General features: G+C 43.1%; 1 protein-coding gene across 1 annotated transcript in view; it reads right to left on the bottom strand.

Annotated features, from left to right (window-relative positions):
• Positions 1-18,619, bottom strand: part of LOC146866022 (transmembrane channel-like protein 2-B) — a 704,484-nt gene that overhangs the window by 655,065 nt on the left and 30,800 nt on the right. Inside the window, exon 3 of the mRNA XM_085633032.1 lies at positions 275-638. Within this exon, the coding sequence (XP_085489158.1) occupies positions 275-638 (364 nt within the window). The remainder of the gene's footprint in view (positions 1-274; positions 639-18,619) is intronic.

The raw sequence follows: 18,619 nt of genomic DNA, 5'->3' as shown, positions 1-18,619 counted from the left end.
ACCTTCTCTGACTGTCTGACACTCAGTGGTATGTATTGCAATATAATTTTCTTTCGTTTGTACAGTCATACTGGTATGCATCCATTATTATACATCTTTTGCAACTGTCTTTCATATTGGTCTGCTTATACATAAAAAATATGTCAATAAAAATTATACAAACACAATATCACTTTGATACATTTAGTTTTCATTTTTCAACCTTTCAAAGGAGGACTAAAAACGATTTATACATGGGGTTTGTATTCTTTAATGCACTTTGACCTCACTGTACCTGGTGTCCTTCTTTTTCTTCTTTTTGCCATTCTTCTGGTTATTAGCTTGCCCCTTGCCTGCTTGTTTGCCTTTATTTGCTTCCTCTTTCTGCTTTTTGGTGTTTGATCCTTTACTTTTATTATCAGACTGTCCGCTTCTCTTCCTGCCTTTCGGGTCTTCTGTTTCTGATTCGCTCTCATCCTCACTATTATCGTCTTTAACTGGTTTTCTTCTGTTGACTCTTTGCCTTCGCGGTGCCTTAACTTCTTCCTCTTGTTCACTTTCATTCTCTTCATCACTGTCAATTGCTTTTACTGCATATCGAGCTCCTCCTCTTCTGGGCTTGACAGCTTGCTTGGGCTTTTCTTCCTCCGAGTCATTGTCTGGTAATGAAAACAAATTCAAACATCATTTGAGATCTCCTGTTTTAAAACCAATAGTGAGGTTAGTGATTTTTTTCTGAAATGCTCAACAGTGGTTCTTCCATTAAGAGCATCAACACAAATACAGTAACTAGAGAAATGAAAATCAAAATAGGTTTCATGAAGTGCAGTCAATCTGCTTTGAGTTCCTTCATGCATTTATGCTATTTATTTGCAGCAGCAGAAACTATTTTGTTAAAAAATGTTGCACAAGAGGGCACTCTTTGCTGTACAAAGAGCATTACAATGAATAGATGACTCACATACCCATAAATTAGAGCAAAAATACTCCTGTCTCCCTATGAAGCAGTGAAGCTCGTAATTCCAAATTTTCCACAAGTGTTCAAAGAGACAAGCTCAATTTCCTACAAAGCTATGAGTATAATTGGTGAATAACAGTACAATTTCTCCTTATGGACCCAACGCATTTGTAAAAAGTGCCCTAAATCAAATTAGATATTTTGAGGTCCTGTTTTCATTAGTCGGTTGTACCACCAGGAGGCCTTGTAGTATTTACCTAGAAATGTATTTAGTGCAATACTGTACGAGAGACAGAACACACAATCAGGGGATCTCAGGTACTATGCAGGGAGTAGGTAAATGGAGATTTAAACAATTTTCTACGTTCACTCCTCTAACTATCAATCTCACCTCCCCCCATTGCACTAGTGTTGTCGCCTCCAATGAGTCAGTACAAACACTGTTAATCCCTTCCCTCCTTTCAGCGGCCATTGACTCATTTCAAATATTGTTCTGTGTAGGTCAATTGTCTTCAAACCTGTATCCCATGCACAAGACTGGGGAGAGGAGTTGGCCTAATGGCTAGGGCGGTCGACCTCGAATCTGGGGAACTGGGTTTGAGTCTCGGCAATGACGCTGAACATCCTGTGATTCTGGGCAAATCACTTAATCTCCCGTGCCTAACAAAAATGAATGTGTCTTCATGTAACGCAACTGGTGCTATGTAAAGCGCTCTGATAACTAATACCTTCGGGGCAAGTTTGCGCTATATCAAACTCTCTAGAAAATAAAAAGACTGAAACCAGACCAAGGAGATGATATTGTACTCTTCTTGAAGCCAACACAATATTTGCAGACATGGTTCACTAGTATTCATCATGGCTTCTGATCTGCGTGTGTGCATGTTGGCATGTGTTATCCATACTGTGAAGATCAGGTCGGTCCTCATAGCATAGGTACACCCTTACAGATCCAGACAAAAACTATCTCTGTGAGGATCAGTGTGTTATGAGGATCGGTCCCCATGTTGTGTTTTGATACATTCGTGAGAGTGCATCAAAAACCTAAAAGTGCAGTTACATTTTCCTTAGTCCTCTTTATAACCTATCCCATTATCAAAGCAAAGGTGTAGTTAGAATAATAATTACAGAATTAATTACTATCAATGGTCGGTGTGTGTGTGCACAATTGAGTTTGTGTGGCATTTCTCAATAAGGCAAAGAACTATCCTTCACAGATATGGATGTTATTGCTCTTCCTACAATGATTTTATGGAGATTCTAGATCAGGGATTGTTAGAAATTGGATTACTGGTTGACTGGGGTGCGACCCTGGTCAAGAAACAACCACAATCCTAGTCACAGTAAGGAACAAGCAAACCCCAAATTAATCTGTGCTCAGTCACCTGGTAGCTTGGCACAGATCCGTCAGACTTAACTTGAAAGGAATGTGTAACGTTTTGTTCCAACATTTCAAACAGTAAAACAGTAAGCCACTATACAAAAAGATCCCACACCAAGTTTGGAAGAATAGACAAGTGTTTAATAAATAAAACAAGACCAAACTGACCAAAGTCCAATAAGTAAAACCGTAGATATTCAGTTTTGAAGTTTTAGGTCAAAATAGCACCAAAAAGCCCAAAGCCCAAACAAGGGATTTCTGGTCTGCTAGATTGGGAAAAACTCAAAGTTAAGGCTGACCGTGATGGAGCGTGAGCTGGCGATAGGACCTACGTTAGGCCCACTGATCAAAGTATCCTAAAACCTGGCTGCGGAGAGTTGTGTGGATCCCAGCAGTTGCAATTTGTCAGTTCTGAGATACGATGAGGCTGCTGTGCAAGGTCCTAGTGCATCGACGTTGAGGATTCAGTTGAAGGGGTTTGTAATGAGAAGTCCTGGCATCGGGGATGCAGTGACCAGCTGGCAATGCATTGGTTCAGAGAAGCTGCAAGGCTGCGTTGCCAAGTCTAGCGTCATCAAGACTGCCGTAGCGAGAGATGGGAGGACTTGGTTTGGAGATGTGCTGAGCCATCAGTGCTGCATCAGTTCCAAAGTCTGTTTGGGTGAAGCGGGTTTTTGGGACGGGTCCAATCGACGCAGCAGGGGCAATGCATCTGTTCTGCTTGAGGATGCACCACTCAGCAGAGAAGATGCGTCGGTTGTACTGACAAGCACCTTAGGCCCACTTCTAATGGTCCAGGACCGTGGTGGCACCACTAGGCAGGGTAGACGCACAAATGGCAGAGTCTTAGTGCAGCTGCAAAATTGACTGAAGCCTATTATGTCCCTGAGGCTTCAGATAAACAGTCCAGCCAAATAGTCCTTTGAGTCACTCTGGGTTCTGGGTTCAAGAAATGCAGGTGCAGTCCTTTTCACCCAGGCAAGTGGGCGGCAGGCTGAAGGTCAGCACAACAAAGGAGGAGTCCAACAGAGTAGCAATCCAGCAGAGTGGCAGTCCTTGAGCAGCAAAGCAGTCCTTCTTCCTGGCAGAGTATCCACTGGTCCAGAAGTTTACAGAAGTGGTAAGTGTTACTGTGACATGAAGGTTTAAACTTAACAATATTAGTATACACAATATATCTATACATGCACTATTTAGGTTGACTGGTAATTTACTTCTTCTCTAGAATCTTATTTCACACTTCTCTACAAATCTTACCGTGATTATCCTTCACTCACCTCTAGCCTATGTTTAAGTAGCAGACAGAATTAATATTCCTGTAAATGTTGTTATCCGGTGGGCTTTTGTGTGCCACATCTCTGTCTTCTCTTACTTTGAGTGTTACTTACCCTTTAAGTGACACCATCAGCTTGCAGATGGGTTTGGCAATGACATGAGCACGTGCCATTCCACAGACACTAATATTAACTTTGGTGATGGATTAGGATCTTCTAAGAAGCCTATTAAAATAATCAGGATTAATATTGCTTGTCTTGTAGCCCTGATGAAGTCATCAGTAGAATTACCGTGAGTCGAAACACTCTCTGATCGTTCTTCATCCTCCTCATCCTCCTGGTTATCTGTTGTGATTGGGAATTAATTGCCTCTACCTATGCTCTGAAAACATTTTGGAGCTCCACCTTCTTGATACTCCTTTATGTGGGCAGCTCCCACTCCTCGCAAAACTCCTTGAGCTAAGCCATAGTGTAGCTCTCCAGGTTGACAAGCTCAAACTCCATCATTGCAGGTGAGGTCACAGACACAAGTAGACAGGTAGAGTAAGAATGAAATTGGAAAAGCAAAGAGGTCAATCAGGGAGAATTTAAACTCGAATTGATCTTAGGTGTAGCACTGCACAAACACAAACCCTATCCTCACCACTGATCTCGGATGTTAGCAATTGGGTTACTGGTTGATTGGGGTGTGAGTCCTGGTCAAGTAACAACCACAATCTTAGTCAGGGTAAGGCACAAGCAACCCCAAATTAACCTGTGCTCAACCAACTGGTAGTTTGGTACGGAGCAGTCAGGCTTAACTGAGGCGCATTTTGTAAAGTCTTTGTCCAACACTTCAAACAGTAAATCTGTGAAAATAGCACACAAAAAGATCCCACACCAGGTTTAGAATATCGAGTATTTTTTTAATGAATAAAACAAGATCAAAACTACAAAAATCCAATCAGTAAAACTGGAAATATTCAATTAAAAGTTTTAGGTCAAAATAGCACAAAGATCCAACAAGGGATATCTGGTTGCATCGGACCGGGATAAAACCACAATGGAGTTCAGGCCGACTACAGCGATAATGCTAGGCCCACTGAACAAAGTACCTTAGATACTGGTTGTGGAGCGGTGCATGAATTCACATTGAAGATGTGTCATGTAGCAGGAGTGCTGCTTCGGTTAGGAGATGCGATGAGGTGGCAGTGCAAGGTCCTGTTGCATTGATATGGAAGATCACATCAACGGGGCTTGCAATGCAAAGTCCTGGAGTCTGAGATGAAGCGCGCAGCTGGCAATGCATCAGTTCCGAGGAGGTGAGAGGCAGCGATGGGGAGTCAGGCGCCGTCCAGGCTGCTTTCGACGAGAGATGTGAGGACCTGGGCTAGAGATGTGCTGTGCCATCGGCGATGTGTTTGTTCTGAAGACTGAGGGGGCGAGGCAAGTTTTTGCGAAGTGTCCAATTCACGCAGCAGTGGCAATGCGTTGTTTCTGCTCAAGGATGCATCGTCCAGCAGAGAAGATGTGTTGGTTTCTCTGACAAGCACCTTAGGCCCACTTCCAAGGGTCCAAAACTGGGATAATACCACTTGGCAGGGAAGATTTACAGATGGCAGAGTCCAGGTGCAGATGCAAGGTTGTTGGAAGCCTGTTATATCCCTGAGGCTTCAGATCAGGAGTCCAACCAACTAGCCCTTGCCGTCACACTGGGTTCTGTGATAAAGAGCTGCAGATGCAGTCCTTCTCAGCAAGCAAGAGTGCAGCAGGCCAGCACAGCAGCATTAGGAATTTCCTTGATATGTGTTTCAGTGGTACTTTCTGATCTAAAAGGAGTAGTGCTGTCATGTTTAGTATGTTTGGAATAGTGTTGACAAATCCTGCTTATTGGTGAAGGTAGATTCTTCATTAATATTTTAGAGATTCCACTTTTAGAAAGTGAGACTCTCTATGTCCTTATGATGATTTGTGCTTTGAAGCCTGACTCCAATCAACATCTGGGTTAGACTGACAAGGGCCTTTTTGTTCACTCTAGAAAGTCACACAAAAGGAGTTGAGGTGTGCCATTCATACCCTGATGGCCCATCACCTGATGGAACTTCACGAGGTAAAGTGATGGGAGGAGTTATTACTGACACCTGAATAGGACTGTTCCTGTTCTCTCACAAAGCTGTCTCCACCCCCTGTAGTGTGTATGGAGCCAGGGATGGAGATTGCATGGAGGTGTTGTGCACTTCTAAAGTTTGTTTGAAGTTACCTCCACGTCAAAGACATTTTGAATATAAGTACAGGGTCTCTGTCTCTCATGTTTTTAGGCACTGCATGGGACTTGTAACCAGACGCTTGGCATGCAGCCTAATGATCATTGGGCTGCAGAAGGGATTGCCACTTTGCACTTGTTGCCTTATGTTCTAGCATGCTGCCTGCCCTCTGCTTGTGCTCCCAGTGATTTCAAGGCATGTTGGCTCTCGCTACATCAGCGCATGGTGAGCACTGCATTTGATAGCTCTGTTTGTGCCAAGATTAGCACATGGAGAGCTCTTGATACTTTCCCTGCAGTCAGCACAAGTGAACGCTTCATTGGTGGCAATCTGCTCGAAGTTATGCATGTCAAGCGCTTTCATTGTGCACTGGAGCAGCAGGTGCCCCAATGCCTTGCAGTTTCTTCAGAGTAGTGAGTGTCCTGGCCAGCTCGTGTGCAGCGCGCTTAGCTGACTTGCGAACATTCCTGCCATTACTTGAGTGACTCAGCTCTGCATGCTGATTATTACTGTTACTGAAACCGGTCCCAGGATGCTTGTTTCCGGTCCAGGGAGGACCTGGTCTGGCAGTTCGGTCTGGACTGTTTCCATGGGGCACAGGGTCATGGCTGATTTGCATATGGCTGGGTCCAAACTGGGGTGGCATATTGGGCAAAAGAACAATGGATTTAACGCAGATCTTTTGACTGGGGGAGAATGTTTGCATTGTCAGCATTCCGTCCATCATTTGTTTGCTGTAACACATTTCGCCCTAAGTTGGCTGGGTATACCCAGACATGGGCCCCTTGTTCACTGTGCCACTGGATTCAAGCTAGCCTGGCTGAAGAAGGGTGACATACCCTGAAACCGGTCCCAGGATGCTTGTTTCCAGTCCAGGGAGGACCTGGCCTGGCAGTTCGGTCTGGACTGTTCCCATGGGGCACCGGGTTAAGACTGATTTGCATATGGCTGGGTCCAAACTGGGGTGGTGTAGTGGGCAAAAGAACAATGGATTTAAAACAGATCTTTTGACTGGGGGAGAATGTTTGCATTGTCAGCATTCCGTCCATCATTTGTTTGCTGTAACATTGACACCACAGCACCTGCTAGGTGGCCCCATTATTGCCTTAACGACTCCAAGAGCTTTTTCTGTGACTTTGGGCCAGTGTCCAAAGAGTTCCCAGGGCCTACGGAACTTTCCCCCACCCCAGTGGGATTAGGCACTAGGAAGTGCCGCAGGCCATTGCAAGCAGCTTTGCCCAGGTGAGTGAATTGGTTCCCCTAAAAGGCTGCACTTGGCAGCAGCTGCACTGCGCATTCCTTGGCAGCTGCCTTTCACCACTCTTTGTGCGGCAGACCCAGCAAGGTATCTCGTATATCTACAGCAAGGGTGTGCCTCCCATGTTAATTCCTACCTTGGGGGCATCTGTTTGGCAGTGAAGGCAATTCCCAGTGAGGGTCCTGGGCGGAGGCCCTCTCTTTCTTGAGTAAGGAAGTAGAAAACTACGTATCCCGTGAAGTAGGCACACAGGTACTCTGGGCCCTACTCTTGGTGATTGTTTACTGTATAACCCATAATAGGCGTGCAGATGCGCTGCAACCTAAATTCTTATGGGGATATTTGGTGATCCATGCTGTTATGGTTACAGGTGATTTGCTGGATTTATTTCATAACCTGTTGCATTTTTGGGCCCTAATGTGAGGAAGTATGTCATGTTTAGGACTTGCACACTCAGGATAACAAGTACTATTGCAGAATTGCCTAGTATGCACAGCATTCGTGATTCTATGTGATCTCCCTAACCTAATTGCTGCATTTTATGCCCTGATGTTATCATATGTGTTGGTTTATGCCTTGCAGTGGCAGGATAACAAGTATTATTTCAGGATCTGCATAATATGTACAGTGACGGTGTTCTCATCGGGGACGCTTGCAGGTCCGGTCTTGCCGCCACTGCCGCTATGAGGGGAACGTCTCACACCACCAAATATACGCCGTGAGGGGAACAGCCAACATTCTTTAACACACGAGGGGAACAGCTGAACAACATTTTCCAGCAGCCTCGCGCCTCTGACGCTGCACTCGTGCCAGGAGGCGCGTTAAGAGCACCGGCAACCTCCTGCAGCGCGGGACGCTTGAAGGTCCAGTCTTTCCGCCACCACTGCCGTGAGGGGAACGGCTCACTCCACCAAATATACGCCATGAGGAGAACGGACAACATTCTTTAACACACGCCGTGAGGGGAACGGATGAACTACAGTTCCCGGCAGCCTTGCGCCTCTGACGCTGCACTCGTGCCCGGAGGTGCGTTAAGAGCACTGGCAACCTCCCGTGCGCGGGCGTGTCCGGGCCGCACCTGGGCTAAGCCCAGGCCAAGGGTGGGCCCGTCTGCGCCCGTCAGAGACTGGAGGAGGCCGGGCTGGGCCACCTCTCTGACAGGTTCCATACTCCAAGCACCCCTGCGGTGAGTCATATATATGTTATAATTACGATTGTGGACACATCACGCTATGGGGAAACGCAACACCTTACCAAGTTCTCGCACCACCACCTCCATAGACAGTATGTTGGAGAGAGCAGTGAATATTGTTGCCACTGAGATTGAGTTAACTGAGAGGCGACTGTCCCTGGGACTAACAACTCCATATACTGTTTCATCGAATAAGAATGGTGATTGTACTAGCCCCCCCTGACGCCGAACTTATCACTCAATCCCTCTAGGCAATCACCTGTATTGGAAAGTGGCTGCAACAAGGAAAGTAACCAGGGTGTTGAGGGTATTTGGGCTGCTGAGAACCCTTCAGCAGTGACCTGTAATAAGGACATAGTTCCAAATATGAACGTTTCGCCGAATCCAGTAATTACCGGGGATAAAAGGAAAAGAAAACTGACTAAACCTACTAGCTCCAAGAGGAAGCAACCCCTACGCTTAAAACTACACAACAATGCACCGCCCTGAACTCATGGATTCAAGGAACAGTGGTTCCAGTAGACACAACAACTACTAATGTTACTGTTGATTTAACACCATCTGAAATACTAAAGCACTCTACACATACTCAAACTGAGTTCATATCAGGCCCTTCTACTCATCTTAGACTTGGGGACACCTCAATTGATATCATTGTAAACACTATGTATGATCCCATTAGAGACCTTGTAGACAAGAATTTTACTGCACTCTGGGAACGCCTAGATCGTTTGGAGTCATTACCAAATAAATTAAGTTCGCACAACAATATACCAAATTCGACTTCACGAGAAGGGGAGGCTCCCAAACCACAGTCATCCAGTGCAACCAGTGTAATGAGCTCTAATAAACAACAGCAACAGCAAACCCCGACTCCCACGCAGCTTCCCCTAACTGACACATGTTGTAAAGTTAAAGAATGTTTCTCAGCAAAACCTCCCACTGCCCAAAAAAAATTACTGAAGCCAGGTGACCTTAATAGTTTACATCCACCACCTCACCCCCTGTAAATAATGTCTCCCTAGTACGTAAATCTCAGAGTACGACCGCCGCCATTGAGAATTATGTTAGCGGGTCTGTTGAGGCTAGTAAAGAAGTTCTTAGCCTACCACCGACAGCTTGTCCCTATGTCTTAGTTCTTGCAGGAGTCCCTCCCTTAGGAAAAAATAAGACTGAGTCTTGCGATCAACTGCGAAATAAATGTGCTGACTGGTTAGTTAAACACATAGGGTTTAGGGTGGCAAACATCAGCAACATTATAATGGTGCGCAGGGTAGGGTGTGTCAGATCTTCATCTAAGACCATAGAGGGAGACTGTGTTTTCATCAATTTCTGTCGACCGTCACTGGTAAGATCAATATTGATGACACAGGAACTTAACAGTTTCATACCTACTCTTATTTGGTCATTACCCCTTGGCTTCTTCTATAAACCGAACTCTGGGCAAAACACACCTGTTATACCCCGCATGCGATGCAGAACAGGGTTTTCGCTCTGTCTGATCTAGATAGCCTGGATTGGCTGCTGCCTACTTCATCATTAGTGGAACCTGGCCCCTCCAGACCCATGCTCAACCCCTTGGGACATGATGCCTCAGAACTACATGATCCAAATCTTCGGGCACTCAGTTGGAATATTGCCGGTTTGGCTTCCAAAATAGGCTCTGAAGATTGGGTCAATGTGGCCAATAAATATGATATCCTCATGTTCCAGGAAACTTGGGCAACAAGAGACTTATACATAGTGGGGTTTGAATGTTTTAATATTATTGTACCCGTCCCCAAACAAGGTTGCCCTTTTGGTGGACTTTCTATCTCGGTCAACATCTCCTCAGGTGGCAGTGTTAAAACTCTCACCACAAATAGTGATAATGTTCAAGCCCTGATTTATACACGGGGCCTCAATCTGTTTTATTAACTTTTATAATAATTATTTTTTGTCTGTACCCATTATAAATGTTATCAATGTGTTTACATTTGTTTCGGATTTACAAAGCCAAATGGTGTCCCGCAACTTAACTGGAATCTGTTTGGGTGGCGATTTTAACGCTAGGATTACTGGGGTAAAATAACTAGTCTCTGCCCATCCAACTCACATCCACTTGTGTAAAAGGGGGATAGAACTGTTGGATCATCTGTCTAAACACAATTCATTAAATGTGATGGATATTGCAGCCATAAATTATAATGACATGGCAGTTGTTTAATTCCTACATATAGAGGTCGCGGTTGTTCTTCAATTATAGATTATGTTTTTATATCTGCCTCATTAAAAGACTTTTTATTAAAAGCGGAGGTCATATCTACTATACATGGGGACCATAGTCAAATCTCGACGACAATCAGGTTTGCCCCCAGACCAGATTTTATTAAAGAACTTGGGGCCAGTAATTTAGTGCCCTCGATAGATAATTTGAGATTGATTTGGAAAGACATTGATAGTAGTAAATTGTTCTCTAAAATGTTAACAACATATCCATCATCTACTGAGATTTGTTTGTCATCCATTGATCCCAATCCCAAGGCAGTTAATGCTTTTATCCATCTATATGCTGGTATTAAGCAACTGATCCCGAGGCCATCACCTGATAACAACCAGAACCCAAGGAGGTATAATAACGCTCACTCTCGGGCAAACAGAGAGCCCCGAGTAGCACTCACAGCGGTACCAAGGGATGTAAACCTTGTTAGATCATTGAGGTGATATTATAAACAAGTGGCTAGGCAGCGAAAAGATGAGATCCTGAAAGAACACTGGGACAAACTTGCTTGTGCCGCTAGACTCAATAATACAAATGGTTTTTGGGCAGCAGTTAAGGACATGAGATCTATGGGCCTTACACTTACCCTTTTAAACTGCGATATAACCAGTGGAGCCTGGATAGCTCACTTTTCTCAGATATACACAGCTCCATCTCAAAGTGAGGACCTCTTTGACATTCATGATGCTTCTCGAATTCAGATCTCAATATTAGAAGTTGAGGACGCTATCCATCAAAGCTTAGGTAACAAGGCTCCTGGCCCAGATGGGCTTTCCATTTATCTTATTAAGCATAACCCGGAGTCCTGGGCGCCCCTTTTACTTAATGTTTTTAATAATGTAACAAATACTTTTATTCCTCGCACACGGACAATTAGCATTATTGTCCCAATTTTTAAAAAGGGGGACCGATCCGACCCTAGTTGTTACTGACCAATCTCCCTGATTGATAACACACTTAAGTACTGGGGAGGGTCCTGTTTAATAAAATGAGATCCTGGGCCGAGGAGGAACACATCTTAAATAAGTGTCAGCTAGGCTTTAGAAGTAAATTGGGAACTGTTGAACAATGCCTAAATCTCAATCTAAATCTCATACTATAGCCCGGCAATCTCCCATTTACTTGGCTTTTATGGACCTGACCTCAGCCTTTGATTTCGTTAACAGGTCGCGTTTATGGTAATGTCTTTTAAAATATGGGTTGGACGAGGTATTAGTTCATTTTTTAGCTTATCTGCATAGGGACTTGAAGGCACGGGTAATGATCAGTAAGGACGGGGAGGTCTCAGGTGACATTATTATTGGTAGAGGGGTCAGGCAGGGGTGCGTACTGGCCCCACTCCTATTTATTCTATACATTAATACATAATGTACTGTCCAAATTAACTACTGATGTCCCAAGGATCAATGGCAATGCACTAACCGTCTTACTATACACGGACGATGCGGTCCTAATGGGCCACACCCCGAATGCATTACGCACTTTAGTTAGGGGCTTTGTAGATTTTATGGCTAGTCTAGATCTTTGTACTAATTTTAAGAAATCATTTATAATGAGCTGCTGCCCCAAAAAGCACCTTATTAATACAATTAACTCAGGTTCTGAACATTTCTTATGCATTCGCACTTTCCCATATTTGGGGCTAGTATTTTCAGACACTGGTTCCTGGGCGGCCCATTTGGCGCACAGCAAGAGTACATTTTTAAAGGCCACTAACTCAATTTTGTGCCTCCCACAACATAAAAGAACTGAGGTAGTGCTATCTATAATGAAAATATATAAACACAATGCATACCCACCGCAACATATGGTGCTGTAGGTTTTTAAAAATGTTGTAGCATTCAGGTAAAAGAAAATAGATTTTGCCGAAGACGTATGGGGGCTCCAATTTCTTCCTCACATTTTGTTTGTCATAAGGAGTTAAAACTGTTTTATATTGAGGACTATATTAGATCTCGCCCGGCCATATTCTGGCTAAATGTTTGGCAAAATCCCTCAGCAATATTAACAAAAGAAATTATAACTGATTGTCTTAAATGTGATAAGGGTGGGGATATATCATGGCTTGCCTTGGTTAGGGAAAGCCTGACTAGCGTGAATCTTGACCACATATTTTTAAATCCAAGTGACATGGAAGGTATAAATAAAAAGATCCTTTAAGAGACCCTATACGAACTTTATAGCGATATAAGACATGAAACAGAACTTTCTAAATCATCAGTCGCACGGTACATGTCCCTGGTGGACATTAACTGTCCCCCATCACATTTGCTACCCAGCTACCTTCTGAAGGATATAATTTGCTTGGAGAGAAGTTTGCTCTTTCACCTTAGGGCAGGCACCTTAAAATATTTATTGTGCGTCCCTATAGGCTTTAACATCAACCTTGAGCAAGCGCCATGCCCTTGCGGCAATCGTGGTAATCAATTGATGCTACATTTTTCATTCTTTTGTGATTTTTATCAAAAATATACGAAACAATTGCTGATTCCTTTCTTCAAGGCACTTGCCATTTTTGACTATAGAACAGCTTATATGGAAATCCTTAAGCTTAAGAGTGAAGATTTTACTTTTTGTGTCAGCACTTTTTAAAAAATAGCAGTCCGCTCACGTGCTTCAATGAGTACTCTATAATAGTCTTGATTGCACCTACCCACATTCTGCTGCTACTTGTCATGGATCTTAAGCTCGGACTTTTGATGGTGCCCTGAAGACATTGTTGTTATGCACATTATGGTCCTAAGTTTACAGTTTATATTTGATTGCAATTTAACGTACTATGCTGCTATTTGTTTATATTTGATCATACCTACAGCATATCATTCTGCTATCTGTTAAATCTCTTTGCACTTATTGAATTATGCTGCTACTTGTTATGGGCGAATGTTTGCCATAAGCTTTTAAGAATGTTTGTCATAAGATTTTTATGAATTGGCTGCCTTGCACATTTTGTCTTTTGTATTACGTGCATTTTTATTGATGTGCATGTTACATATTACATGTCCCTGTGTGCTTATTGTTTTAAATTGTGCAATGTTTTTTTCGTACATATGTTTGCTGGTATTTTGACTTGTGCTTTTATGGATATTTTATTTCCGAATAAAGATTTATTGAATTGAAAAAAAAATGCCTCATCTTATTACACAAACTGTGATGTTATGACAATTGCCAATTGGCAAAGTGACTATTGGTTCATGTTGTTTTTGTCTATGTTTATATGCAATAAAGATACATATTTCTATATGCTACCGTGTGGTGTCTCTTTTGTGGTGTATTAATTATGTCAATAGTGTGTGTGTGTGTATGTGTTGCTCAAACGCTTTACATATTGCTTCTGAGATAAACCTGACTGTTGTGGCAAGCTACCAAGGGGGTGAGTAGGGGTTATCTTGAGCGTGTAACTCCCTTACCCTGACTAGAGTGGTGGGTTCTGCCTAGCCAATCAGAAACCCTATTTCTAACACTTGTGTTCAATGAAAATCCTTCCGAGCTACTTACATTATTAAAGATGTACTAGTAAGCACATCAAACAAGATTACATTAGTGGCCACCACATCCAAGATTACTAGCAGTGGTCATCTCCACGTTTTAAGCCCGGTTGCCAGTAGTAATGTAAACCATGCATTATCAATGTGGATGAATCTACAAAGCAAACACATAACAGTCATAGTTGCATGGCCCCTAGTACCAAGTTAATAATAATAGTAATAGCCTCCCCGACACAGTTTGATTTTTATTACTCAAATACCAGTTTTAAATATATTTAGGAAATTCACTAGTTTGATTCCAAACATAAGCTTATGAATTTTGAACTTCCACACATTTTTGTTTCAAATACACGCTTTTCAATTTTTATATACATAGATTATTTCAACCAACCAAAAGCTTCTAATTTAGTTCTCTGGGCTGCACACAGAAGGGCTACTCACGAGCTACTGGTTGGAGAAGTGTTTTCTAGATAGCGCTTTCCCTCCTGTATATGGTCCAAGGACAGTGTCAGTGGACCAACAGTTCAATGCGTACACTCCCAAAACTGGATGACAAAGCACATGCCCAGCACATTACCAGGAGAGGATGCAATGATTATTGAGATATTATGCAGGTGGATCGCCATTCCTTGCCTTACTCACAGTTTAAAAGCACTGATGAAAGCAAGTAACCCATATGGCTATGATGCAAGAATCATGTTGGATTGAAGGAAAGTATGGTGCCATCTCCTTGATCTGTTTTCAATCTTATGAGAGGAAGACAGAAATAAAGACAATTGACGCTGATTATGAGTGCCCCAAAATAGCAGGTGCTTTTTATTGAACTTGAGAAAAATCCAACTCCTCTGGGTGCAGAAACATGAGATACTATAAATAGCACCTATTCCAATTTTTGGAGGAATAATATGCAGATGTTGGTGTTTAATGCACCAAAATCTACATGTAACTGAACTTTTCCAATTAAATTCTGGCAGATCTGACCTGCCGAAATTTAACAAAGTGTGCAGACTTTATCACACCTGACAATTGTCAGGTGTGGTGAACACTGCACACCTGAGAATTCCAACCACTCATAATCAGGGCCTAGGTCTGCACACAGTTTTATTTGTGTGAGAATCTGCAACTGAGCACAAAAGGGCTCAATGCACTCCTGATTACAATTGTTCACGAAAGTAAAATGATTTGTGCCAAGAGATTAGCCAAATCATTTAATTAACCCCCACTTGGAACCAAATCTACAATGGCACCAAGCAAGCAAAGCAAGTGAGTTTTAACTGCTGTAGAAAAGCTCACTTCTCTGTTCCATCCAAGCATCTTATCCATTAATCTTTTCACCCTCCCATCTGTCCATCGATATCCATCATTTCGCCTTTACATTTTGTCATCCATTCATTATTTCATCCATAATTCAATCTTTCACCATTCCATCCATCCATCCATTTTCTATTTCATCCATCCATCCATTCACACATCTATCATCTATTCAAACATCCTTACATACACCCACTCACCCATACATCCCTGATTTGACTTAGCCATCCATAAATTGATCCTTTTGTTCATCCATTCATCCATCCATCCATCCATCCATCCTCTCAGATTTCCATTGACTGTGCCATCCTTTCACCCACTCACTCACCCATCCATCCATCCCCCTCGATTTCCTTTTACTTTGCTGTCTTTTCACTCACTCACCTCCCATCCTGTCAGATTTCTGTTTACTCTGTAATTCTTTCACCCACCGATCCATCCATCCATTTTCTCAGAATTCCATTTACTTTGCCATCCATCTATACCCACCCATCCATTAATTAATTGTCTTTTCCTATTTTCTCTGCCTTACTTTCATCCATCCTCTCAGTTTTCCATTCACTCTACAATCCTTTCACCACACATCGATCCATTCTCTTAGATTCCATTTATTCTGCTATCTTTTCTTCCGACCACCCATCCTCCCCATTTTCAATTTACCCTGCCATAGTTTCACCCATATCCATCCATCCATCCTGAGTTTTCCATTCACTCTTCCATCCTTTCACCCACCCATCCATCCATCTATCCTCTTAGATTTCAATTTACTATGCTAGCTTTTCACTCACCCATCGATCCTCTCAAATTTTCTCTTACCCTGCCATCCTCTCATCCATGCCCATATCCATCCATCCATCCATCCTCTCAGATTTCCATATTCTTTGGCACTGATCCATCCGCTTATTTTTCATTCACTCTATCACCCTTTCTCCCAACCACCTATCCATCCCCTCAATTTTCCATTTACTCTGCCATCCTTTCACCCATACCCACCCATCCATCCATACATCCACTCAGATTTCTATTCACTCCTCTATCCTTTCATCCACCAGTATACTCATTGTCTCATCCACTCATCCTTTCACCCACTCATCCATCACTATTTTTATCCACTCATCCTCATCTTTTCACCTACTCCTCCTTTCACCAACCCACCCACCCATCCTTTCATCATGCACCCTTTCACCCACCCACTTATCCATCAATCCATCCTTTCACCAACGCATTCATCATTTCACCAACCCATCCTTTCACCTACTTATCCATCCATCCCCCATCCTTCCAGCCACTCACCCATCCATACTTTCACTCACTCATGCATCCACTTGTTCATCCTTCTTGTATTAATTATGAACATTTAGCTGCCTAGTTGCAGATAAACGAGGCCAATAAACCCCCTTCCTCTGCTGTAGCTGCTAAAGTAGGGGTTTACGACGCCACTGATTTGTGCTATCTCATAAAGTCAGCAATAACAGCTCAATGAGTGGGAAACTGAATTAAGACATCGAAAGTAGGGGGCATACAATTGTTTCCATGACCTTTCATCTTCTCTTCCACCACAGTAACTGATAACCTTTCATTGTATGTCCTGCTCTTAGAGCTTCTGCCTGTCACTCTTTGCAAAGTAAAGTATTGTACTACAAAATACCTATAAAATACTGTGAAGCCCTCTTTCAGTGCTACTGACAGAGCTACCAGTAGATGCATAGATGACCTCAAAGGATCTCATTTGTTTGACTGCTCTTTTAACATGAGAGTAAATTAATAATCACAAGTCTTAAAGATAATGGTTAAAGGATACATGTAGATGCTGAAAAGCCATCGGAAGAAAAAGGACCCATAAAAAGACTGCATGTAACTTGGACAAGAAAGATCCAGCTTTAACTTGATAGGTGTTGTTGAAAAGGAACCAGGAAGGCTAATTCTTCTGGTGTCTATGTAAATTCGAATCTTTTACTCCCTCACATGGTGCAGAATACATCACTCGAGCAGTTATTTACGCAATTAATTTGCAGCAGTTCACACTAGGAAAGGTATGAAACAACTTTGACTTGTGAATAATCCACCAAACATTAAGCTAACTAAACCTAGCTTCTCTACATTTTGACAAGAAAAGTGTGTCCATGATAAAGAGCAAGCTTCACTATGTGACATACACAATAGGGAATATTGACCACACAAGTTTGCTTTCTAAACTTAGAGCCAAATGTACGACGCATTTTACTGGTCGCAAACGGTCCATTTACGCATACGACCAGTAAAATGCCTTTTCAAATATAGCAACCTTATTTTGTGAGTCGGTAACCTTTTACCGACTTGCAAAATTGGCTTTGTGAGTTGCTATTAGGAAGGGCCGTGCCAAGGGTGTCCATTCCTAATAACAAGTCGCACTGGTATGTAGGAATGTTTGCGACATGTATACAGTCCCAAAACATTAGCAGTTTACCACCAATTTCCAATTGGTGGGAAGCCATTAACAAACAGGAAGTGGTCCCAAAGGGATCCCTTCCCCTTTGTGAATGGGAGCACCAAAACATTTTCAGAACTGGCAGTGGTCCCACGGACCACTGCCCACTCTGAAAAAATGTAAAGAAAACTTTTCATTTTTATTTTTGAAAAATATCCTGTTAAAAAAACAGTTTTATTTAAAAAGCAGTCACAGACATAGTGGTCTACTGACACAGTATAAATTGTTCTTCCAGATCCAGACCAGCCCCAACTCCACATTCCACGGAACCCTCGTCTACAGACCCCCGGGCCCCCTCTGCCGGCACCATCACTGACCTCATCGCACTCCGCGCCATCGCCTCATTGAACTACATACCCATCGGAGACCTGAAATTCCACCTCGACAACCCCAGCGACCCCAACTGCACCACCTTTTGCGTCAACCTCGCCAACATTGAACTCAAACAACTCGTCACCACACAGACCCACAGAGCAGGGTACACCCTCCAACCCATCTTCGCACCACAAAACAGCGTTCACTTCAGCCACAACCCCTATGGACAGACCACCACTGCGTACACTTCACTGTTGACAAACCCAAGACACCCAAACCAGCCCCACGCCCACCAAGAGATAACTGTAGCAAGGTCACCGACGAGCAACTGAACTCAGCCCTCCCCTGAGACAACCACACCTTGGCATTCGACACCAACATCGCAGCCAGGGAACTCCACACCTGGATCTCCAACTGCGCAGACGATCTCGCCGCGCTACGCAACCCCAATGCACAACGCCCCAGGAAAGCCACCTGGTTCACCACCGATCTC

This window comes from Triturus cristatus, chromosome 2_1, assembly GCF_964204655.1.
Source record: "Triturus cristatus chromosome 2_1, aTriCri1.1, whole genome shotgun sequence".
Classification (NCBI taxonomy): domain Eukaryota; kingdom Metazoa; phylum Chordata; class Amphibia; order Caudata; family Salamandridae; genus Triturus; species Triturus cristatus.
This window is presented reverse-complemented; position numbering and strand designations above follow the sequence as displayed.